Source organism: Triturus cristatus, chromosome 12 (genome assembly GCF_964204655.1).
Source record: "Triturus cristatus chromosome 12, aTriCri1.1, whole genome shotgun sequence".
NCBI lineage: Eukaryota > Metazoa > Chordata > Amphibia > Caudata > Salamandridae > Triturus > Triturus cristatus.
The window spans coordinates 789,563,551-789,584,354 of NC_140595.1; the positions used below are offsets into that span (position 1 = coordinate 789,563,551).

At 46.9% G+C, this 20,804-nt stretch overlaps 1 protein-coding gene across 5 annotated transcripts in view; it reads left to right on the forward strand.

The window, feature by feature from the left end:
- Positions 1-20,804, forward strand: part of BCL6B (BCL6B transcription repressor) — a 91,305-nt gene that overhangs the window by 61,335 nt on the left and 9,166 nt on the right. For all 5 annotated transcript variants that reach the window (XM_085637754.1, XM_085637753.1, XM_085637752.1 and 2 more), the window contains 4 exons: positions 4,792-5,574; positions 6,070-6,209; positions 8,211-8,381; positions 11,392-11,522. In XM_085637754.1, the coding sequence (XP_085493880.1) occupies positions 4,792-5,574; positions 6,070-6,209; positions 8,211-8,381; positions 11,392-11,522 (1,225 nt within the window). The remainder of the gene's footprint in view (positions 1-4,791; positions 5,575-6,069; positions 6,210-8,210; positions 8,382-11,391; positions 11,523-20,804) is intronic.

A 20,804-nucleotide genomic window follows, 5' to 3' on the forward strand; every position in this document is an offset into this window, starting at 1 on the left:
AAAAAGACAATAAAAAATTAATAGAATTTCACTTACCTGCTCTGACGGCTGCCGCCTTCCACCTGATCCTCGTGTCCTCGTCAGGAACCTAGTGCACACTGCGCAGGCTCGCCGCTCCCAATGCCAGCACCGCTCACATGCTGGGATGTGAGCAGTGCTGGGATTGGTCTGAGCGCCTCGGTTTGGCGCTCAGACACAGGCTTGGAGCCTGTGTTGGTTTCTCCATCCAGCTGTACAACACAGCTAGGTGGAGAAAGGATAAGTGCGCATGACGGTTTGGCCGGCCATCTGGGGCAGGAAAAGCCATCATGTGCATTTAGCAGTGCCCACCACTCCCCCCACCAACCTGCAGCTGCAGCGTCAGCGTGGCTGTCCCAGCCCCTTCCTCGGGTCGGCTGGCAGGCAGCCTGCAGGACGCAAAATAAAATGATCATAAAAAAACGCTTTGTTATAATTTTATTTATGTCCTTGCCACTGCTGTCTTCAGTAAGGGGGGGCGACGCTCCTCCGCCATAACTGAGGAGCCGCCACTGACTTGAGCCCATCTAACTAATGCGTACTCGGCAGGATCTTCCCTGGGGAAGAATGAAAGGAGTCCTTGATTCAGATATAACAATACATAAACGTACAGCACAATTCACTACTTCTGACCACATTTCTGATAGTCCATCTTCAAAGCAAGACTACTCCTTATTACAAGATGCAGAAAAAGTGCAAATGTACAACACTAAATAAAATGGCTTCGGGCGGAAGAGAACTATGAAACTTAGCATGCATGGTAAGGTTACTGAACACTTTAGGTTTATACAAGAACGACATTTGAACTCGGTTCTGTAGTTTATCATTTTAAGGCGCATGTGTGTAGCGAAGCATTGGAATTAAGGCAGTAGGTATATGCCTGCTGCTTTCTCACCCTGACATGTTATGTTATGTTATGTTAGCCATATTTATATAGCGCACAGATGCCCCAGCAAAGGGGCGTCCCGGCGCTGCAACAGACAAGGTATCAGACCAAACATAACCAACAGCAAATCACTAGAGGTTCTGGGGAAAAAGGAAGGTTTTAATAACCTTCCTAAAGACCAGAAGATCTTCAATAGCACGAATATGGGCAGGGAGAGAGTTCCAGAGCCTGGCCGCTAATACTCTAAAGGAGCGACCACCGGCCCTAACCCTCTTGAAGCGTGGGACTACAACAAAGTGAAGTCCAGAAGATCTTAGAGTGCGCGAGGGAATATAAGGCTGAATAAGATGCCCCAAGATATGAGGAGAGGAGTGCTTGAGGATTTTAAATAGCAAGCAAAGGCACTTGAATTTGATCCTCTGCGAGATAGGGAGACAATGAAGTTTGCCAATAGTTTTTTTGGCCGAACAAAATCTCGGTAGGCCAACCAGAGCTCTGGCGGCAGCGTTTTGGACGCGTTGGAGTCTAGCAAGTTCGGCCAAATTGGCTCCTAACAAAAGAGAGCTCGCATAATCCAACCGTGACAGGATCATAGCTTGTACAATAAGCTGTCTGGTAGGAGCATCAAAATATTTAAAAGTGGGTCTAAGCTTTCGAAGTATCCCAAAGCACGTGGCAGCAGTTTTCTTTGTGTGAGAAACAAAGCTGAGTTTGGAGTCTAACCAAATCCCAAGGTTTTTAACCTCCGTAACAGGGAGGGGAGTAGAGCCAAGCCCAGATGGCCACCAGCGATCACCCCAAAGGTGGCTCTGCTTGCCAACAATGAGCACCTCGGTTTTCTTAGCGTTCAATTGTAGGCAATTATCAGTCATCCAAAGCGCTACAGAGCTAATTCCCTCCCGGAACTTAGCAGCGTCCAGGTCGGAGGACCCACTTAATGCAACCGCCAGCTGAGTGTCGTCAGCGTAGGACACCAAAGTAAGGTTCCACCGTTTGGCTACAGCAGCCAGCGGCTGGACATAAAGGTTGAAAAGTGTGGGGCTAAGGGCCGACCCCTGCGGGACGTCCTGTGCGATAGGATAAGGATTAGATTGAAAAGGGGGTGTAACAACCCTAAACGTGCGATCAGATAGAAATGATCGAAACCATTCCAGTGCTGTGTTACCGACACCCACCTCACCCAGACGTACTGGAAGTAATCCTTGGCACAGGGGCACCCATGGAAAGAGGTTCATATTGGCATACTAGAGGAAATGCTCTGCATGGGGGCACCCATGGCAAAATGCTGGCACCGCCACATTCAAGGTAATCCTTGTCATACGGGAGGGCCCACGTGGCAAAATGCAGGCCCAAGCACTAGAAGTACTTCTTGGCGTATGGGGACACTTAGGACAAAATGCTGGTGTTGGCATATTGGAGAGAATTCTTGGCCTCAGAAGGGGGCACCTTGGCATATTTGGGCTGGGGGTTGAGTTGGGGGAAGCTGGCTCTGACGTACCGCAGATATTTTAACATATGGGTCACCCATGGTATAGCGGCAGAGTCAATGGCAAAATGATGGTACTGGCGTACCGTATGTAATTTTTGCCATCAGGGGCTAGCCATGACAACTTTCTGACATTGGCACACTGGAGGTAATCCTTAATATATTGGAAACACCAAAGGCAAATGTTGGAGGAAATGGGATGAAATTGGGGCAAGTAGCCCCACCACTTTTAAGGCCCATTGGCTGCCACTTATGTACATTTGATTAAATAGGAAGCACTGCCATGTCAGGCTGTCTTTGCTTTTCTCTGCATGGTACGTAAGGTATGGCTTTTAATAAAAGATGGCATGGAAAAAACATTGACTTGCAGTCAGAGATCAGGCTACCTTTTTCAGAGAACGGGATTCATACAATCCCATGCATAATATTTCCACTTTTTTTTATATATATATCCATACTTCTGATCTAAAATTTTGGGAGAATATTGTTTTCGTGATCAAAGTTAATTGAAGCTGTAGCGCCATCTACTGCATTATATTGGTGCTACCATCAGATTTTTTTCAAGAGGCAGGTATCTAGGTAAAATTAACATTCAGAACGTTCTCAGAACACTAGGCAGCAGATTGCGGGTAAATAACTGTTTACAAAGCATTGATTCCAAAATAAATTCAGAATGATAAAAGATCCCTAATGGACAATGTGCAAACATTTCTAAGAACACCACTGGAATGAGAGGTATTTTTCAGGCATTTGACTCTTTGCCAGTGCTTCTTCCGAGATGTTAATCGAATTTCAAACACTTAATATACTATTCTGATAAAGGAAGATACATTATTCTGTTTAAAGGGGTTACTCATTTTCATTTCAAAACAGCAGATAAGATTCAAACTCCCCTCTTACGGCCTTGTCTCACCGAGGGTTCTTTTTTTTTTTTTTTTTAACGTGTGACTGTCCACGAGTGTGATTGGTAGGGGCTGTTTCAGAGCATTTTTGAATATTACCTCCAAGGTCCGATGGTTGTATTTCTCTAGGGGTTCTATATGAGCGCTGACTGGCTGGTTTGATAGCTCTGTGTCTGTCATTGGGCTGTGAGTGACAAGAGAATCAGTTGTTCATGAGCAGTCTGTAGGGACAAGATTTACTGGGTTCCTGTCAAGAGAATGCTGTGTGCGGAATTTTGTTTTATTCCTGTCACTTTACTGCTGAGAGAATTGTTTAACAGCTGCACATTTTGGTTCTCCTCCGCCCCAAAGAAGTCCAGTTTCCAGGGCCCTCTCTCTGCCTTGTTTCCGACTCTGGTAGAGAGATGGTGTGAAGTTGGCATCCAAAGCATAGCTAGCTTTGGAAGCTTGTGAACGCCCACAAACCCTGAAGAAGACTTGTGTTTGCACAGGGGTGTTATTGTCCCAGTGCTGAGAACTCCACACATGAGGAATAGAATCCAGCTTGGAATGTGGCATAGCCTTTCCCCTGAATGCACTTTCAAACCTGCCCCTGGCACAGCTTTCCATGCGTATCCTGGAGAAGCTTGCAAATTACACAAAGTCCTAAATCTACACACGTAATTGTACATCTTGGAGTGCAGATTTACATATTTCTTCATAAATCTGGTCGAGTGTTTGGTTTTTTCGACTATAATCTTTGCCATTGTGGACACGATTTGATGGCGATCCATTGTTGGGTCCCAGGCTGCCTTGAAGACCAGTCTAGTGAGATTAGGAGCTGCCTTTTGTTCCTCCTATGTGCGGAAAGAAGCTCTCCCTTTCCTTTCAGTTCACCAGGCTGATTTTATACAGAAATATCACCTGACATAAATATAATCGCCTAAAAGTCATTCACAAAAAATATTGTCCCATTAAGTGTGATTTTCTAATGTTAACTCCACTAGGGTGATATTTTTATAGATGATATTTCTGGCACATTATTTATGTTGAAAGCAAAACCAAAGGGGATGATGGACGGAGTGTTGAACATTGCAAGCGCTCACCCCCAAGCAACTGATCTGGGTTTAATCCATCATCATTCTTTAGCTCACTCCACCACCCCAGTTCAGACATGGCCATATGCAAATTAGTCTGACCCTGTGCCTCATGGGAACAGTCCAGCCTGAGCTGCCAAGCCATGTCTTCCCTGGACCGGAAACAAGCATCCTCGGACCGGTTTCTGGCTAATCAGCCGTCATCAGGCAGGCTAGCTTGAATCCAGTACCGACACCCAGATAAAACTCACAGATGGGGTAAAAAGAGAAGCAGGGTTAGACTGGTGTCTGTGGCATTCACATCTTATAGAACTATTATTCAGTTGTCAAACTATTATCCATGGATTCTGAGGTCTCCCATGTGTACTCTGCTTCAAGTTCTGTTGCCTCACTAACACCAAGGTTGTTCCATCTCTATTGCAGGTACAGCCACACCAGTTATCAACATACCCCTGACAAGACCACCTTCTTAGTCAGCCCTGCCCCTCCGCCGGAATGTGAGTGTGCATACCCGCACCCACAGAAGGTCCAGGAGATCCTGTCCGCGCCCCTGGAAGGGGTCACCCCTTCTCCGCTCACCGAGTCCCCAGCTGCTGGCAGCTACCAGAGAGGATCAGTGGTACGGTGTCCAGAGTCCTGGACGCAGAGCCAGAAGGGGTGGGCTGCAATGAAACATCCTCATGGCCCTTTGCAGAATGTTCCAGTTCTTCTCAGCAGTGCCAAGGAGTACCCCATGCACCTCCAGGAGGGGTCTGGGCTAGGCGACCACGCTCAACTCACAGCTAATCGAGATCAGCCTCCAAGAAGAAACAGTCAAAGCCTGTTGGCGATGGAGGGCCCGTCGAGGGCTGATGAAGGCTCCAAGGATAAAGATGGGGATCCCGCCAGTGCAAAACCATCAGTCCTTACACCCAACAGCCCTATGCGCTCTGATGGCCATCCCAACTCGCCGACAGAATCGTGCACATCCAGGTGCCATTCAGGCTCCCACAACCTGGATCCCAAGGCCTGCAACTGGAAGAAATACAAGTTCATTGTGCTGAACTCCCTGAAGCAGGAGGAAGAGGAGGCGGAACACAGTCTTGCGACAGAGAAGCCATCCACCACCCTCCCTTTCCCACCGGAAGATCAGGAGGCGGTGAAATTAAAGTTGCAAGACTACCGCAAGGATGAGGAAGTGAATGGCCAGCATGGATACCAGTGTGGGTGAGTTCACACCTTTCTCTGGTACAGATGTGCATGGTTATCTGTATGTCTGGAGTGGTGGGTTTGTCAAGGATGACATCCTTTGAGTGAGGGGGGGCTGCTGGCCAGCTTGATGGCATCAGGTTTAAATCTTTGGGCAGACAGGTGCTTTTTAGAGAATGCTAATGACCACTTTGTTGGATTTGGTCTTATATTTCCCTGGAACACATCCTGTGAGTGAGCTGCTGCTGACCTGTTTGTTGACTTTGGACAGTTACACCTTCAGTAATTGCTACAGGCCTGTTTGTAGCTTTGGTCGTGGGTTATTGCACAGTGGCAGGATGGTTCTTGGTTTTACTTCCACTATGTATAATGTCAAAAGCAGTCTCTGGCATTGTCTGACAGCTGCCCTTGAAGTCATCAACTGTGTTGAGTTTATCCACCCCTCTATGCGCTGCTGTACTCATCCCAACCCACATCTTCCTGGATTCTCACCTGTTCCTCTCTCCCTTCCAGACTTCTCACCAGGCCCTCTCAGTGCTTTATCTGTGGCCAGTGGTTCCAGGGGTCGGCTCGGCTGCGGCACCATGCGTTGTACTCTCATCCCGGAGAGGAGCTGTCTGAGTACACACCTGAACCGGTGAACTACAGGACCGGTGAGAGGAGATCATGTACCAACCTGTCTGCGATATATCCAGCGCCTCATCTATTGATCATTTCATGCATTCGTCAAGCAAAGTATTCATTGGTCTATCTGTTTGCCCATTCGTCAACCATACATTTAACAAGCACACTATCCACCCGTCATCCATCCTTCCACCCCTTCAGCAATACATGCATTCATCGAGTAACTCTATCGGCCATGAATCCACCCAACAGGTACATTCTTCAAGCAAATAATTAATCCACACTAAACCCCATCAGTCCATCCACCCATTAATCCATCTTCCAGCCAACCTACCACCACACCCATGTCTCTAACTCTTTCCCAGTCCTCTTCTCACTTCCTTTTACTTCTTGTGCCCCTCCCTTTTGGGTTAAAAGACATCTGAAATTGTTGAACATCCAAAAATTCTCCAAGTAATAGTGCTCCTTTGAGTTGCTTCTTGCATTCATCATACATGATGACTGCAAGTGACACAGGCAGGACACTCATGATTTGAGATACATATGTCATTTTAGCTTTTCTGCGTCTTAAAATTACCTCTACTCAAGCAAAGAGCTGCAGCTCAGTGGCAACGCCTCGTGCCTCTGGCACCACGGCCACTTCCAGCAACAACATTCAGATCCCACCAAGGTATTTATGGAGTCCTGAGGTCACCTTATATTAGAAAATATCAGTACACATCCACAGAATGCACCTACTTTTGAAGATTAGCCGACCCAGAAATTCCACAATCCTGCCCCTAACCCCAAACGTATGAATGCTGCAATTCTGCAATCCTGACAGAGTTTCCAGATCCATAAATGCAGGTTGCAAACTCAAACGGTACCAGCTCCGACTCTGGGGATCCGCTGTGAACGTTCACATGTACCGAGTGCAGTTTTTGCTCCCCTAAGTTCATCTTGGTGCCCAACAGTTTCGATGTCCCGGGCCCATTGCTTCTCGTTTCCTTCTGCCTCCTTCCATTTTCTAGGTTTCTCTTCATAGGTTATTTATTTATTTGTCTAGTTCTTTAGCACATCTGGACCAGTCGGTATGATGTCGCTTTAAATTACAAGAAGTTAACAAGTGGGGATTACATGAGGATGGGAGCGTGGTCTAAAGAATTTAAAATAACTTAGTATATGCAGAAGAACAGACTTGGTTCCTCCTTCCATTTTCTAGGTTTCTCTTCATAGGTTATTTATTTATTTCTCTAGTTCTTTAGCACATCTGGACCAGTCGGTATGATGTCGCTTTAAATTACAAGAAGTTAACAAGTCGGGATTACATGAGGATGGGAGCGTGGTCTAAAGAATTTAAAATAACTTTGTATATACAGAAGAACAGGCTTGGTTTAAAGTTTGAACCTGCTTTGAAAATATTATTCGAGGTTATGTAAATTCAAACAAGCCTTGTCAGCTTCACACGCGAAATTAGCATTACTGTGTGGGAAAGCTTTGACTTTGATGTTTATATGCAGGAGCCCTGGAATAAACATGTATTTCATCATTTATTTATTGCTAAGTTTGCACCTGCTGCCAATCGGTAGTGTTGGTTCAGATTTTCAGGGAAGCTCCCAGTGAAGGCCTTAGAGTCTTTTTCTGCCTCTCCCTGGATGACTCCAGAAGGATTAAGATAGGTTGTAATTCTTATTTTTTTGTGAGGAAGCTTCCTTCACTTCTGAGCTTACTGTTTCCTTGGATATGCTATTTAGGGGGAAATGCCAACATTTTGGGCCTTTTCTTATGTTCTGTGTCAGAAGAAGGGTTTTTGACAATGAACGTGTGACACTACAGAGCTTTACCATGAAAAAACCACAATTGTCGGACTTAACCTGACAGGGTATTCGGACGGCTGGCCTATAGGGAAAGCGGACAATGGCTAATAGGCCCCAGTCATGCTGCCGAATCCTTGAAGCCAGCCTGTCTCTGGTGCTGGCAGATATCAAGTTCATGTGATCACATATGGGGGTTTACCTTTGTCTCATTGTTGTGTTCTCCGCCTCGTCTAGAAAATGGCACCCTGGCGTGTGGAGCATGTGACCAGCACTTTCAAGAAGAGGAACAGCTGCAACGCCACTTCCTGCACATCCACAACGATGAGAAGCCGTACAAGTGCAGCTCATGCATGGCTGCCTTCCGCTACAAGGGAAACCTGGCAAGCCACCGGGCTGCCCACTCTGGTAAGCGCAAGCAAGGGCAATGCATGCTTAAGTTAGGCATGATGTGAGTGTGTTAAAATGAACATTTTGGCTCGTGTTACTCATAAGCGTGTGATAAGATAAACATCCCACCTCATGCTCAACTTGAGTGCATGATGAGATGAAACCCATCTCATGATGAGATGTGATGCTAGACCCTGATGATGACATAAACATCCCACCTCATGCTGTGTATGATGAGATGAACATTCCACCTCATGCTGAACCCCCGAGCATGATGAAATGAACATCCCACCTCATGCGAGACCCCTGTGCATGATGAGATGAACATCCCACCTCATGCTAGACCCCTGTGCATGATGAGATGAACATCCGACATCATGCTAGACCCCTGTGCATGATGAGATTAACATCCCACCCCATGCTAGAACCCTGTGCATGATGAGATCAATATCCCACCTCATGCTAGACTCCTGTGCATGATGAGATGAACATCCAGGTTTAGGTTGGGCATATGCGCATAATATAATATGATGCACACCCATGCTTGCATCAGGCCTTCACATGCGCATGCAATAAGGTGAACATCCAGATCCTTGCTAGACAAGAGTATTCAACACATTCCACATCCAGTTCAGGCTAGTGTAAGCCAAGTGTGAGCAGTAAGATGAACATTCATGTCCAGCCTTCTGCTAGCTGTGAACGCGCAATAAAAACATCGTCCAAGCATGGTTTAGGCATGTGCGGAGACAAAGATCTAGGTGTCTGTAAGGCATGAGTGCAGGATGGAGGGAACATCGATGTCTATGTAAGGCATGAGCACGCCGCCCAATTACCTTCCAGGCTTGGATTAAACTTGACCCTGCATCCAATGCGGGGCTAAGTATGAGGTTTAAGTCAGGATAAGTGACCAGTGATATGAGCATGCACTCAGGTAGTAGCATTCTCAGGTAAGCATGTGTTGTCTGTAGAACAAATTTAGATGGATGCACATGAATTTGGGCCACCTCTCTCTGATGAGCATGTGAGCGAACTGAGGGAAGGATGAGGTAAAGTGACTGCTCGTTCAGTAGAATGGGTAAAAATGATGGGGTAAGAGCGCAACTTAAGAAACACCCCATAAGCGTGCATTCAGGTAAACAACTACCCAGGTGAACAAGAGTGCAGACAAATGTGCCTAGGTAAGTGAACGCCCAAGTGAAGTCAGTCCAGTTAAGTAGAAGCTGCAGTACATGTGGGAATCTGGCGAAAGGCACACAGAGGTAAAAGCAGGCACCTCGGAGTAAATCACGCGCTGAGGTGAATGGGCGCTCAGGTAAATCAAAAGGATGCTCAGAGGCTTTCTCGTGTAGGCACATGCGCATTCAGGCATTTGCTCAAGAAACAATCTTTGAGGCAAAAACATATACACGTGAATGCTTCAGTAAATGCAAGAGGAGCAAAATGCAAGAAGAGGTACATTCACATACTCTGATGCACATACATGCTCTAGTAATTGTGCACAGAGAAGGGCCCGGTAACCTTTGTCAGAATTATGAGTTTAGCGTGCACAGTGCTGCTCAGTTGTATTCTACCTGCACAATTCACCTGCTGCAAGGAGGCAACCTCTCGCAAGTGAGTACCAGGGAAAACAGGCAGAAATCAGCACGTTGAGTTAGGTAGCCGCATGTTATTCCCCAAAATTCATAATCCTCTTAATTTCACCTTCCGAAATTATGAACACCCCTAGTAACACGAAATCCTGGGGGAAAAAAAAAATGGGGATTTGTATCGGCCACACATGATGAGGCCCAAGTGGTCGGGGTCGTTAAAAGGTTGCTGGACTAGGCAGCGGCCTTGGACACAATCAGCCATGAAGCACTACTAGAGAATCTCCATGCATGCATGGGCATTGCACAAACTACTTCAAAGGCCCATCTCCTTTCTCTCAGACAGAAAACAATTCATGCAATTGAAGTTTTCCATGTCCCCCGCTCCCTGCCACACGAATCATCATGCAGGCCCCAACCATCGACCCTGTGCCATCTCACCTCTACCGGGACTCCCTGGGAGGAAGACCTGGCCAGCCTAGCATCATACCTCTCCAAAACACTGGCAACGAACCACGAAATGTCTCCAGCCCGTGCCATCCTTGACCTCAGATCAAGCGTGGGCACCATTGGGTCCTGGGTGTCTGCGGTCTACTTCAAAGCTTAACTCAACTGACGCAGAGTCTGTCCTCATCAAAGGAGGCAGTCCAAACTCTGACCCAGACCTGGCTCAACAGCAAGAATCTGGAGCACCCCTCCACTGCCTCACAATGCTAAACCCCCAAAAAGTATATACTGTCTCTTCTTCAGGGCAACGTGCATAAAGAGCTCCAGTATGCATGTGCAAATTCAAACCAATCTACCCATGAAACCACTTCTGCCCCCACAGTCCAGGCCCAACTACTATCACACCCCCGCCAGTGCAACACGCTGCATACTGGATTCCTAGGCACCACCCTATAACTGCACACGCGAGCCCAAGTAATTACTGAGGGAGGGAAATTCAAACATTGTGCTGCTCCCCTGGAAATATCTACCCTGGCTTCCTCCCTCAGCACTGGTGACCACAAAGGCCTTCCATATGAAAACCCAGACTACTTGGTTTGCAAATCAGCATCTCCCACACAACGCAGAGCCGCTTTCTTGCCTGACTCAAAATCCAAAGACCTAAGAATGAACACACACCGAGCCTTCTCCACATATGCTTCAAGACTGGAAGAGCAACTTTGTTAACCACTTCAGAAAAAATCTCAAAATCTCTCTGTATGTCTGCCTCCCAAGGACTGATAGCCCTCCCCACTGACACCCCTCTTCCTCAGAATGCATTCTTGTATGCCCCCCATTAGCTTGCTTCCCTGCCGCTACGGACAGTGCTCCGCTGCACCTCAGGATCGCACAGTGTGGCTCAAGGGAGGAAGGAAGGATTACAAATCAGTTATCTTAGTTGCACCTTGAGCAAGCAACGTCTTCTGCAAACCATTCTCTGTCTATTTCCTGTCCAGGGGAGAAGCCGTATCGCTGCAACGTTTGTGGTGCACAGTTCAACCGCCCCGCCAACCTCAAGACGCACAGCCGGATCCACTCTGGCGAGAAGCCATACAGATGCGAGACCTGCGGCTCCCGCTTCGTGCAGGTGCGTGTGGTGCCCAGGGAGGTCTGGGAGGAGACCCCCAAGAGGTTCTCAGTCACTAGCCTCTTTGAGGGAGCTTTTATTTTCTGAAGTAGCACAGTCCGAGCTCCACCAGCCGAGAACTACTTTTTGTTCCAAAAAAATGTTTGGAACCTGAGATGCTGTGTACATGGTGAATAGTGTGTAGGGTCTAGTTTAGAGACCAGATAACAGAAACCAGAATGTGATGGGGAGATGGGTGTTAACATGCTTTTGGGACGCATTTTGAAATGACACATATTTACACGCAGGTACAATACGTGAATTGCCAGGAGCAACATGTTCTTTTTGGACAAGTGTTAAGTCTGATATTAGAACATTGGAATGTTGGGAGCTCCATTGAAAACAATGGAGTGATCCGGGCTTCTAATGGCCGGTAGAAGACCGGAACATCAACATTCCAGCGTTTAACAAAGGCCTCACAGAGCTGGAGGGAATTTCAACCCTCTTAGGCTCCGTGAGGCCTTTGTTTTACAAATTAGAACATTCTGCCCTCTAGGGAGAGAATGTTCCAATAGCCTCAGAGCCTTCTGTAGCGGGCTATACCAGCAGTTAAAGGCACGCTTCCTTGTTAAAGGCCCGAGCCCCACCAGATCTAGAAGCTGTTAGGTGAGAGAGCCTTAAAGTCGGATAACAATGTAACTTGGCCATGGGAAGTTGAAAAGAGTGATGTGGTTCACAGCTAGTGGTTCAGATTGACACCCTCTTCTACGCAACAGAAAGTGGCTCTCTGTATTCACCCCACTGGTTTGGACCAGTCCAAGCAGGCCGGCCTCTGGCCTGCTTGAAGCTACAGATACACGAATGAGGTGACCTAGGGCATGTCTTTTCCTCTCACCTCAAGGAAAGCATGTGCTATCTGCTCATTCCTCATCCTGTGTTCAGCTGTCCTCCTGCATCCTGTATTCAGCACTCCTGCCGCATCCTGTATTCAGCTCTCCTGCCGCATCCTGTATTCAGCTCTCCTGCCGCATCCTGTATTCAGCTCTCCTGCCGCATCCTGTATTCAGCTCTCCTGCCGCATCCTGTATTCAGCTCTCCTGCCGCATCCTGTATTCAGCTCTCCTGCCGCATCCTGTATTCAGCTCTCCTGCCGCATCCTGTATTCAGCTCTCCTGCCGCATCCTGTATTCAGCTCTCCTGCCGCATCCTGTATTCAGCTCTCCTGCCGCATCCTGTATTCAGCTTTCCTCCTGCATCCTGTGTTCAGCTCTCCTCCTCATCATGTATTTAGCTCTCCTGCCGCATCCTGTATTCAGCTCTCCTGCCGCGTCCTGTATTCAGCTCTCCTGCCGCGTCCTGTATTCAGCTCTCCTGCCGCGTCCTGTATTCAGCTCTCCTGCCGCGTCCTGTATTCAGCTCTCCTGCCGCGTCCTGTATTCAGCTCTCCTGCCGCGTCCTGTATTCAGCTCTCCTGCCGCGTCCTGTATTCAGCTCTCCTGCCGCGTCCTGTATTCAGCTCTCCTGCTGCGTCCTGTATTCAGCTCTCCTGCCGCGTCCTGTATTCAGCTCTCCTGCCGCGTCCTGTATTCAGCTCTCCTGCCTCATCCTGTATTCAGCTCTCCCTCTGCATCCTCTGTCCAGCTCTGGCAAAGAGATGGCATCCAGCTACAAGCTTCTGACTGGTAGATCAATTTTCTGGAAGAGATAAACACTACCTCAATGCAAGATCTGCTGCACCCATGAGCCATAGACACTGTAAGCATTATGGAATGTTGGCTTCCACTGAACTGCACTGTGTTCCTGGAAGGATGACAATAAGTCAAACGAAAGGGTCCCTTTGGGTTCCTTGTATAGCATACAGTACAAATCAATTCAAAACAGCTGCATTCAATCAATACACCATTTATCAGCACCAAATAGAAACCAAGAGCATAATGTAAAAGAATATATCTTGTATCTTTATTCAATAGACAAATATCATAAAATGTATAAAAAACGTATATTTCATTTATCTCATTTGTGCACATATATTAAAAACATTACATTCATAATACAACGGGAGAACCTTATGATGGTCAAAGCAGGTCAAACTGACAACTGCTTACTCAATATCAGACAGCACTCCAAATACATGGAATTGAATATTGTTGTTAATACCAATTTAATGTACTAAATCCATTCAGTGTCTTCTCCTCATACCCGATATTTATAAGGCCTATTGTATTAGGGCCAGGTGTTATCAGAATATTTCATAAAAAAAGCAACGCGTTTCGGTGGTATCGTAGTCATTCACCACCTTCTTCAGGCTGACAATAAATTCTAACACATCTCCCAGATCATTATATCCGATTTCCGAAGTGATGGAGGACAATCTAGCCCTCCTTTTACACAAAACAGTTTCTTTGAGGGATAAAACCCGAGTCTTAGCTGCTCAGTTCGGGGGCACAGAGTATCCTCCCTTCTCAACTCCTTTATTAGTTTAGTTAAATACTTGAACCAAGGCAAAAGCAGCGTTAACCAAGGATCACAGCCTCATAGGTTAGAGCTGCATACTTAATCCAAAATGTCCAGACCACTGGAGCTATGGTCATAGATCAGACTATTTCAAGGAGTGGAGGTATGAGTTTCTTAAATGTGACAAAGCTCCATCAAGAATATTTGTTCTAAATGCTTCCACAACTCCACCGGGACTATCCAGTCTCCGCACCTACTCCTATTATCCTCACTTGACGAAGTATGTCCATCATTTAAATTGATTCACTCCAAATTTTAAGCGGTGGCCCAAACCCTGAGTGGGTGGTTGGACTGAACGTCACAAATTCTGAATATATGCTGCCTCTCTGAGGTAGAGAACCAGCCCACCTTAAGACTTCATCAATGCCCTGGGCACCAGCAAATAGTAGAAGATTGGAACAAGGGATGTGTTCTGTGGCTGCCCGAGTTTGAGTCCGGTCCACACTGCAGGACTGATGAAGGAACACTCTCTGGTGCTTGGACTTTCGGAGTATACTGCCTTCCTTGTGTGCTGCGAATGAGCCCAAACTCTTCTCAAGCTGTTGCAAGGCCTGGATGATTTGAGCACTGCCTTCAGGGTGAGCTGCCTGGAAGCAGGGAACTTGCAGAAGGTCGGAGTGCAGCTACCGTGCTGAAACACAAGTCGCACCACAAGCGAAGCACGATCATCTCTCTTTATATCTACTAACGTTTACCTTCCCAGACAGAGCCAACATTGCCTGCATCCTTCAGCAGGAGGCGAGAGGAAGGCATGGACGAGCTCTAAAATCTCCAGGTGGGAAGGGCTGGCCAGCGGTGGGTTCCTTCTGTGGGCATGGCTGCTGCGCCCACCCTAGTACAGGGCTGGCATCCGCAGACCGCATTTCTTTTAAGATGCTAAGTAACACCAGTAGCGCTGTTACTTAGCATTTTAAAACACATGTGGAAGCCTTACGCCAATCCTGCTACTGCCTGCCTGATAGATGACGCTCCGAGTCAGACACTGGTGTCAGACAGGACAGACAGACAGACAGGCAGGTTGCTTGTGAGACATTTTCTACTGCACCTGTTTCACATTAAGCTTACTAAAGCGGGTTGACATGGTGCCAATCGTCTAGAGACTGTTTGAGGGCCTTTTAAACCGCCCACAAATGACGCAAGGCGGTGTCATTTTTCCAAGCAGCCCCAAGGCTGCAATGTCTAAAGTTTCTGCGTGATAACCCCGCCCTTTCACAAGTCACCACTGGATGGGGTGGGGTCATCAAGCATAACTGACCCCACCCATCTCTGTGATGAGTTGGGAAAGTTAGGGTCTTTTTTAGGTCTCGCCTGACCCAGCACATGCGCTGGTCTGGCGAAACTTATTGAGAGGGCTCCAAAAAGTGCCGCGCTTTACCGCGATTACTTTCACTTTCGCGGCCGTACGGCCGCTTTGATGTTTGATTGTGATCGCGATCACTTTCACTTTCGCGGCCGCACGGCCGCTTTGCATAGCCAATAGGTCTCGCTTTTGGGACCTTATAAGTATTTAGTTATGCAACTGTTGCATGGCTAAACACTTATAAGGTCCCAAAGGCGAGACCTATTGGCTATGCCAATGCTTGTTTTTTTATACTGCCTCGCTTAACAACCCATATTAATGTTTATTTATTCATGGTTTTAATATAGCACACAGGTAACGTCTTGTCTTGTCTGTTCGATGATGTGCTAGTGTCGCGAAGGGTCTCAAGAGGAGCTGGAATTTCCTCGCGGGAAGCACCTGGCGGTGAAATGCTTATTTGAACATCGGAAGTTTAAGGTGGAAGTTGGGTGGGGGTGAGAGGGGTGAAGGATGAGAGAGCAGATACGGTGGAGGGGCCTGTGGTGTGTGCTATACTTGACTCTCCAGTCGTAGGGGTGGTCAAGGTGTTTCACCCTAAGCTATGGAAGGTGGTGTCTCAGGGTTTAGACCAGCAGTCAGTCTCAGGGTGTGATCTGCAATCTCAGTGGCGCGCACTTAGGACTGGACCTTCCTAATGTTATCCAATGGGGCGACGTTAGTCCATGGCCACTGCTCGCCATCTCCTGAAGTGGACTGGCCGAGTGTTCATTAATGGAGCGCTGCTGGTCTACGGCTGCGAGGCTCTTCTCCTCTGTCAGTCGCAAACGTAGAAATGAGCGTCAGTAATGTAGCGCCTGAACAATATTCTCGATCGCCTCAGTCAAGCGCTTACAGAGAAATAAACGGGTTTGTCTTGTTGCTATCAGAGTAATCAACGGAAAGACATTTTGCATTTTCTCGCACTTCACATGAACTGCATCTTTTAATCTGATGGTGACATTAACATTCTTATCAAGATTCTGTTAGACGTTTTGTGTTTGCTGTTATCTAGTTATGAGAAAGTAGAACTTCTCATCAGGGGGGTGAGATAGTAATGACCAAACAAGGGATGGGGACTGGGGCTATTGCAAACTGGGGCACCGTGATTTTTACAGACCGGGCCGGGGATAGGGTGACCAACTGGCATTGGTGCAAATTCAGGACGGTGAGTGTAAAAATTCAGAACAAAGGGTCAAAATTCAGGACACAAATTCAGGACAGGAGGTCAAAATTCAGGACAAAACTTCAGGACAATAGATACGTTTTACAGACACATCAGAGGAGGTTGTGCAATAGTATATAAGTAAGCCCACATATTCAACCATTTGCAAACTTATCCATCATGTATCCTTCCATCTATCATTTCACTCATCCATCCCTTCATCCGTCCTTTCACTCATCGATCCATCATCCATGGACCCTTTCACTCTATCCATCTGTACACTCATCCATCCACTCTTCTACCCATCCATCCATTCACTCATCCATACAGCCATTTACCCTTTCACCCATCCAACCATCCTTTCACTTACTCATCCATCCACCCAGTCACCCAGTCAGTCATCCTTCCACCCATCCACCCTTTCAGTCATCCACCCATCCTCCCTTTCTCTCTCCATCGACCCTTTCACTTAGCCATCCTTCCATCCATCCACCCACCCACCCATCCATCTACTCATCTTCTCATGAATCCATCCATTGACCCTATCACTCATCCATACTTTCTCTCATCCATCTATCCTTTCACTCCTTCACTCATCTATTCATCCTTTTGTCCATCTACCCTCCCTTTCACTCACTCATCCATCCTTACATCCACCCTTTCACTCGTCCGTCCATCCATTCACCCTTGCACTTATCAATTCATCAATCCATCCATCCATCATTTCACTCATCCATCCACCAACTCACTTACTCATCATCCACCTTTTCGCTCATCAATCCTTTCACTCATCCATCCTTTCACTCATCCATCCACCCTTTTACCCATCCAGCTACCCTTCCACACATACATCCAGGTATTTACATTTTCTCTCATCCATCCTTCCACTCACTCATCCATCCATCCTCTCTCATTCTCCATCTATTCAATCTTTCATTCATCCCTTCACCCTTTCACTAATTCATCCAGCCATCCCTTCACTTACTCGCCCACCTTTTCATATTAATTTTGAGCTGAGCCTTTTTGAGAAGAGGCCCATCAAGAACTTCACCCTCGCTGCAGGAGCTATTCCAGGACTGGGGCAGAAGCCGCTCAGGGCGGAGACAGGATCCACCACAGAGGGGTCAGGAGCCATCACAGGTGGGGGTTGGGGGGGTGGGGGGGGACAGGAGCCACCACATGGGGGGACAGGAGCTATCACTGGGGGGGGGGGGCAGGAGCCATCACAGGAGGATCCACCAGGGTGGGCATGCAGTATTCTAGTATCATCTTGGTCTCTTCCGGGGGGGGGGAGGGGGTAGGTCTCCTCACCCCCTCGTGGTCAAGACAACGAGATGACAGGCTCTGTTTCCAAAATGTTAGTTTTGCCATCCCCCACTGTGATGTACAATACTTAAAGGAGATACTCCAAGAGAACTGATTTAACTGATTGTCCTCCATACTTTGTTAATCAGTGTGGGTGCGATTGTGCCATTTCTTTATTTTATTACATTATAGACTGCATGTTTGCAGAACCGAGGTTTGCTTACAATCAGTAATTAAGCTCTGTGAAGAGAACCACGTGCTGCCTCGGTGTAATCAGGGCCGGTTCTAGGGTGTTTGGGGCAGTGCTTTAAATGGGCCGGTACTCCCCTGTACTGAGTACTGGCACTTCTTAGAATTATCACTCTGAGTGCCGGCAGTTCTCTACTGCCCTGGAGAGTACCGGTACTCATGAAAAGGTAGGCTCATTGGCTGTGCTGGTGAGCAGGAGTGGAACTTGTCTCCGTCAGCCAAGGCGCCGCTTCTGTAGCCCCGACCTGAGCCCCAGCTGAGCTATTCAGCAGGGCTCCTTTGAATAATGTCCGGGTGCCTTTAAGTATAAACAAGCCTAATGCATGAAGTTGTCCCTGTCCTGATGTTTAGGGTGCCAGCGGGTCTTCCTTGCCTGAATTCGACCCACAGTACGCGTCTTACTGACGTTCATAATACGAGTGGCTGAGCAGCCCCAAGGGTGACTGTAGAAAAATAAGGGGTGTCTGGCACAAGAATGTGCCCGCAAGAAAGAAAGTGTGTCCGCTTAATTGTGATACCGAACTTAAATAAGTGCTTCTGACGGAGATCAGAATCCAAGTGAATGAGAACCCGGTGCAACTCAGAAGTTAATAAAGTGAACACCGCTTCACCTAAAATACAAGACGTCTGCAATGCCGGGACGTGGTGTCAATTACATGGAATAAAAGAACGTGTCACGTGACAAAGAATTGAAAGGAAACAAAAAATAGAAAATGCAAATGTGAGTCACTGTCTCCAATGTAAAATAACTGTGAATGGAAACCCTGTTATTTCACGTGGTCAGGAACTTGAACGCATGATTGTGACATTAAGGCACCATTGTTTAACGGTAACTAGGTGTTACTGGAGCAGTACATCGATGTACTTTGTTTTTTTAAATGAATTATACACACGTTGGTATCAAGCGCTTGGATTACAAAGAGTGATATTCTTGATTTTGGAATCGGGGTTTGTGCTAAAGCAATGTGAAGGTGTATGCGAAGTACAATGTGACGTCAACATTAGTGCTGCATAACCACAAGATGATTTAAAAGAAATTTGTAACAGAATTAAATACAATTTGGCCAACACTGTGATTGAAAGAATAATTATTCAAAAAGCAACAGCGGGGTGCCGGGAGGGTTCGATTTTCCTCGTGGGAGAACGTCCTCTTTACACTGTCAGTCACATTCACACTATCCTGTGCATTTGTGCAAACACAGGAATCATGGCAGTGGCAATGAGGCTACGGCCAGTCCGGCCCTGGTGGCAATTCAAAAAGCCATGGTAGGTGAAGAGTATAACATGGCTTTTATCACACCCGAGTCTTTTGTGTGTCTGCTTATGTTTGTGTGTTTGCCTACATTTGGGGGCCTGTTTTTGTAAGAGAAAAGTGAAAGAAAGAGAGAGAGAATCAAGACACTCTCAGGAGGTATTTTAAAGAAAATGTGTGCAACTTTGTTTGTACACATCTGATCGGTGACAAAGATTCATAAATAACGTAAAAGGGAGGGTTGGTGGGTTGATGAGTGAGTGGATGAGTGAGTGGATGGATGAGTGAGCAAGGGTGGATGTATAGATGGATGGATAGATCGATGGATGAGTGAAAGCATGCATGAGTGCAAGAGGGTGGATGATTGGATAAAAGGGCGGATGATAGGTGGATAAGTGAAAGATTGGATGGATGAATGAAAGGTAGGGAGGATGGATGAAAGGGTGGGTGATGGATGAGTGAAAGGAGGGATTGAGTGAAAGGGTGGATGGAAAAAAGGAGTGAAAGGGTTGATGGATGAACAAAAGGATTGCTGGATGAGGGAAAGGGTAGATAAAGAGATGGATGAGTGAAAGGATGAATGGATAGGTTTGGAGATGGATGGATGGATAGGTTTAGATATGAAGGGTGGATAGACGGAATGGTGAAAAACTGAATGATTGATGAAAGACTGAATAGATGATAGCATGTAACGGTTAAATGGCGGAGATCAGCAGATAAATGGTAGGATGAAAGGATGAAAGGATGAATGGATAGATTGATGGAAGAGACAAGAGATATCTTCTGGGAAGGGTCATTATGAGTTGCTTCATTTGCTTGGTGCCATGAGAGCTTTGGTGCGACGGGGGAGGGGGGGGTATTTTCAGTCTTTCTACTAGCGTGCTCAAGAATATATAGTATTGTGCCAAACAGCAATTAACAGTATGAAATTAAGAAGGTGCAACTATTGCAAAAAAAGGAAATGTTAACATATTATCGCATTTCTTTTTCATTTTGTGTGAGTTAAACTGCTTTGTTTATATAAACACATTTCTCATGTGTTTTGATATGTGCTGCAACTAATATAGAAGTTGTTATGTCTTACCCTTAGCCCCGCCCCTAACCCCGCCCCCTCATTACACCTCTAGCTCATTTTAATGAGTACCTGCACTTATTTTTTCCCATTTAAAGCACTGGTTTGGGGCCTTGGGCAGAAAGGGAATGTGAGAGGCCCCTCTAAATTGCAGAGACATGACGCATTCAGGGCTCTTTGCATCTGAATAGATGCCCCTGCTCCTGAAGCTGCAGCCCTCCCTCTCAGTCACCTTCAAACACCTCTTAACAGCTCATCAAGGGCGGAAGATGTGAGGGTGGCCATCCCGCTGTGCCTCTCTAATGCTGCTGGGGGTCTGAGCTTTGGTACAGCATCGGAGTCCGTTACACCCGACCTCACCAGCATCGGAGTCGAGCAGGGAGGTGGGTGGAAGCTGTGCCGGCTTTAGG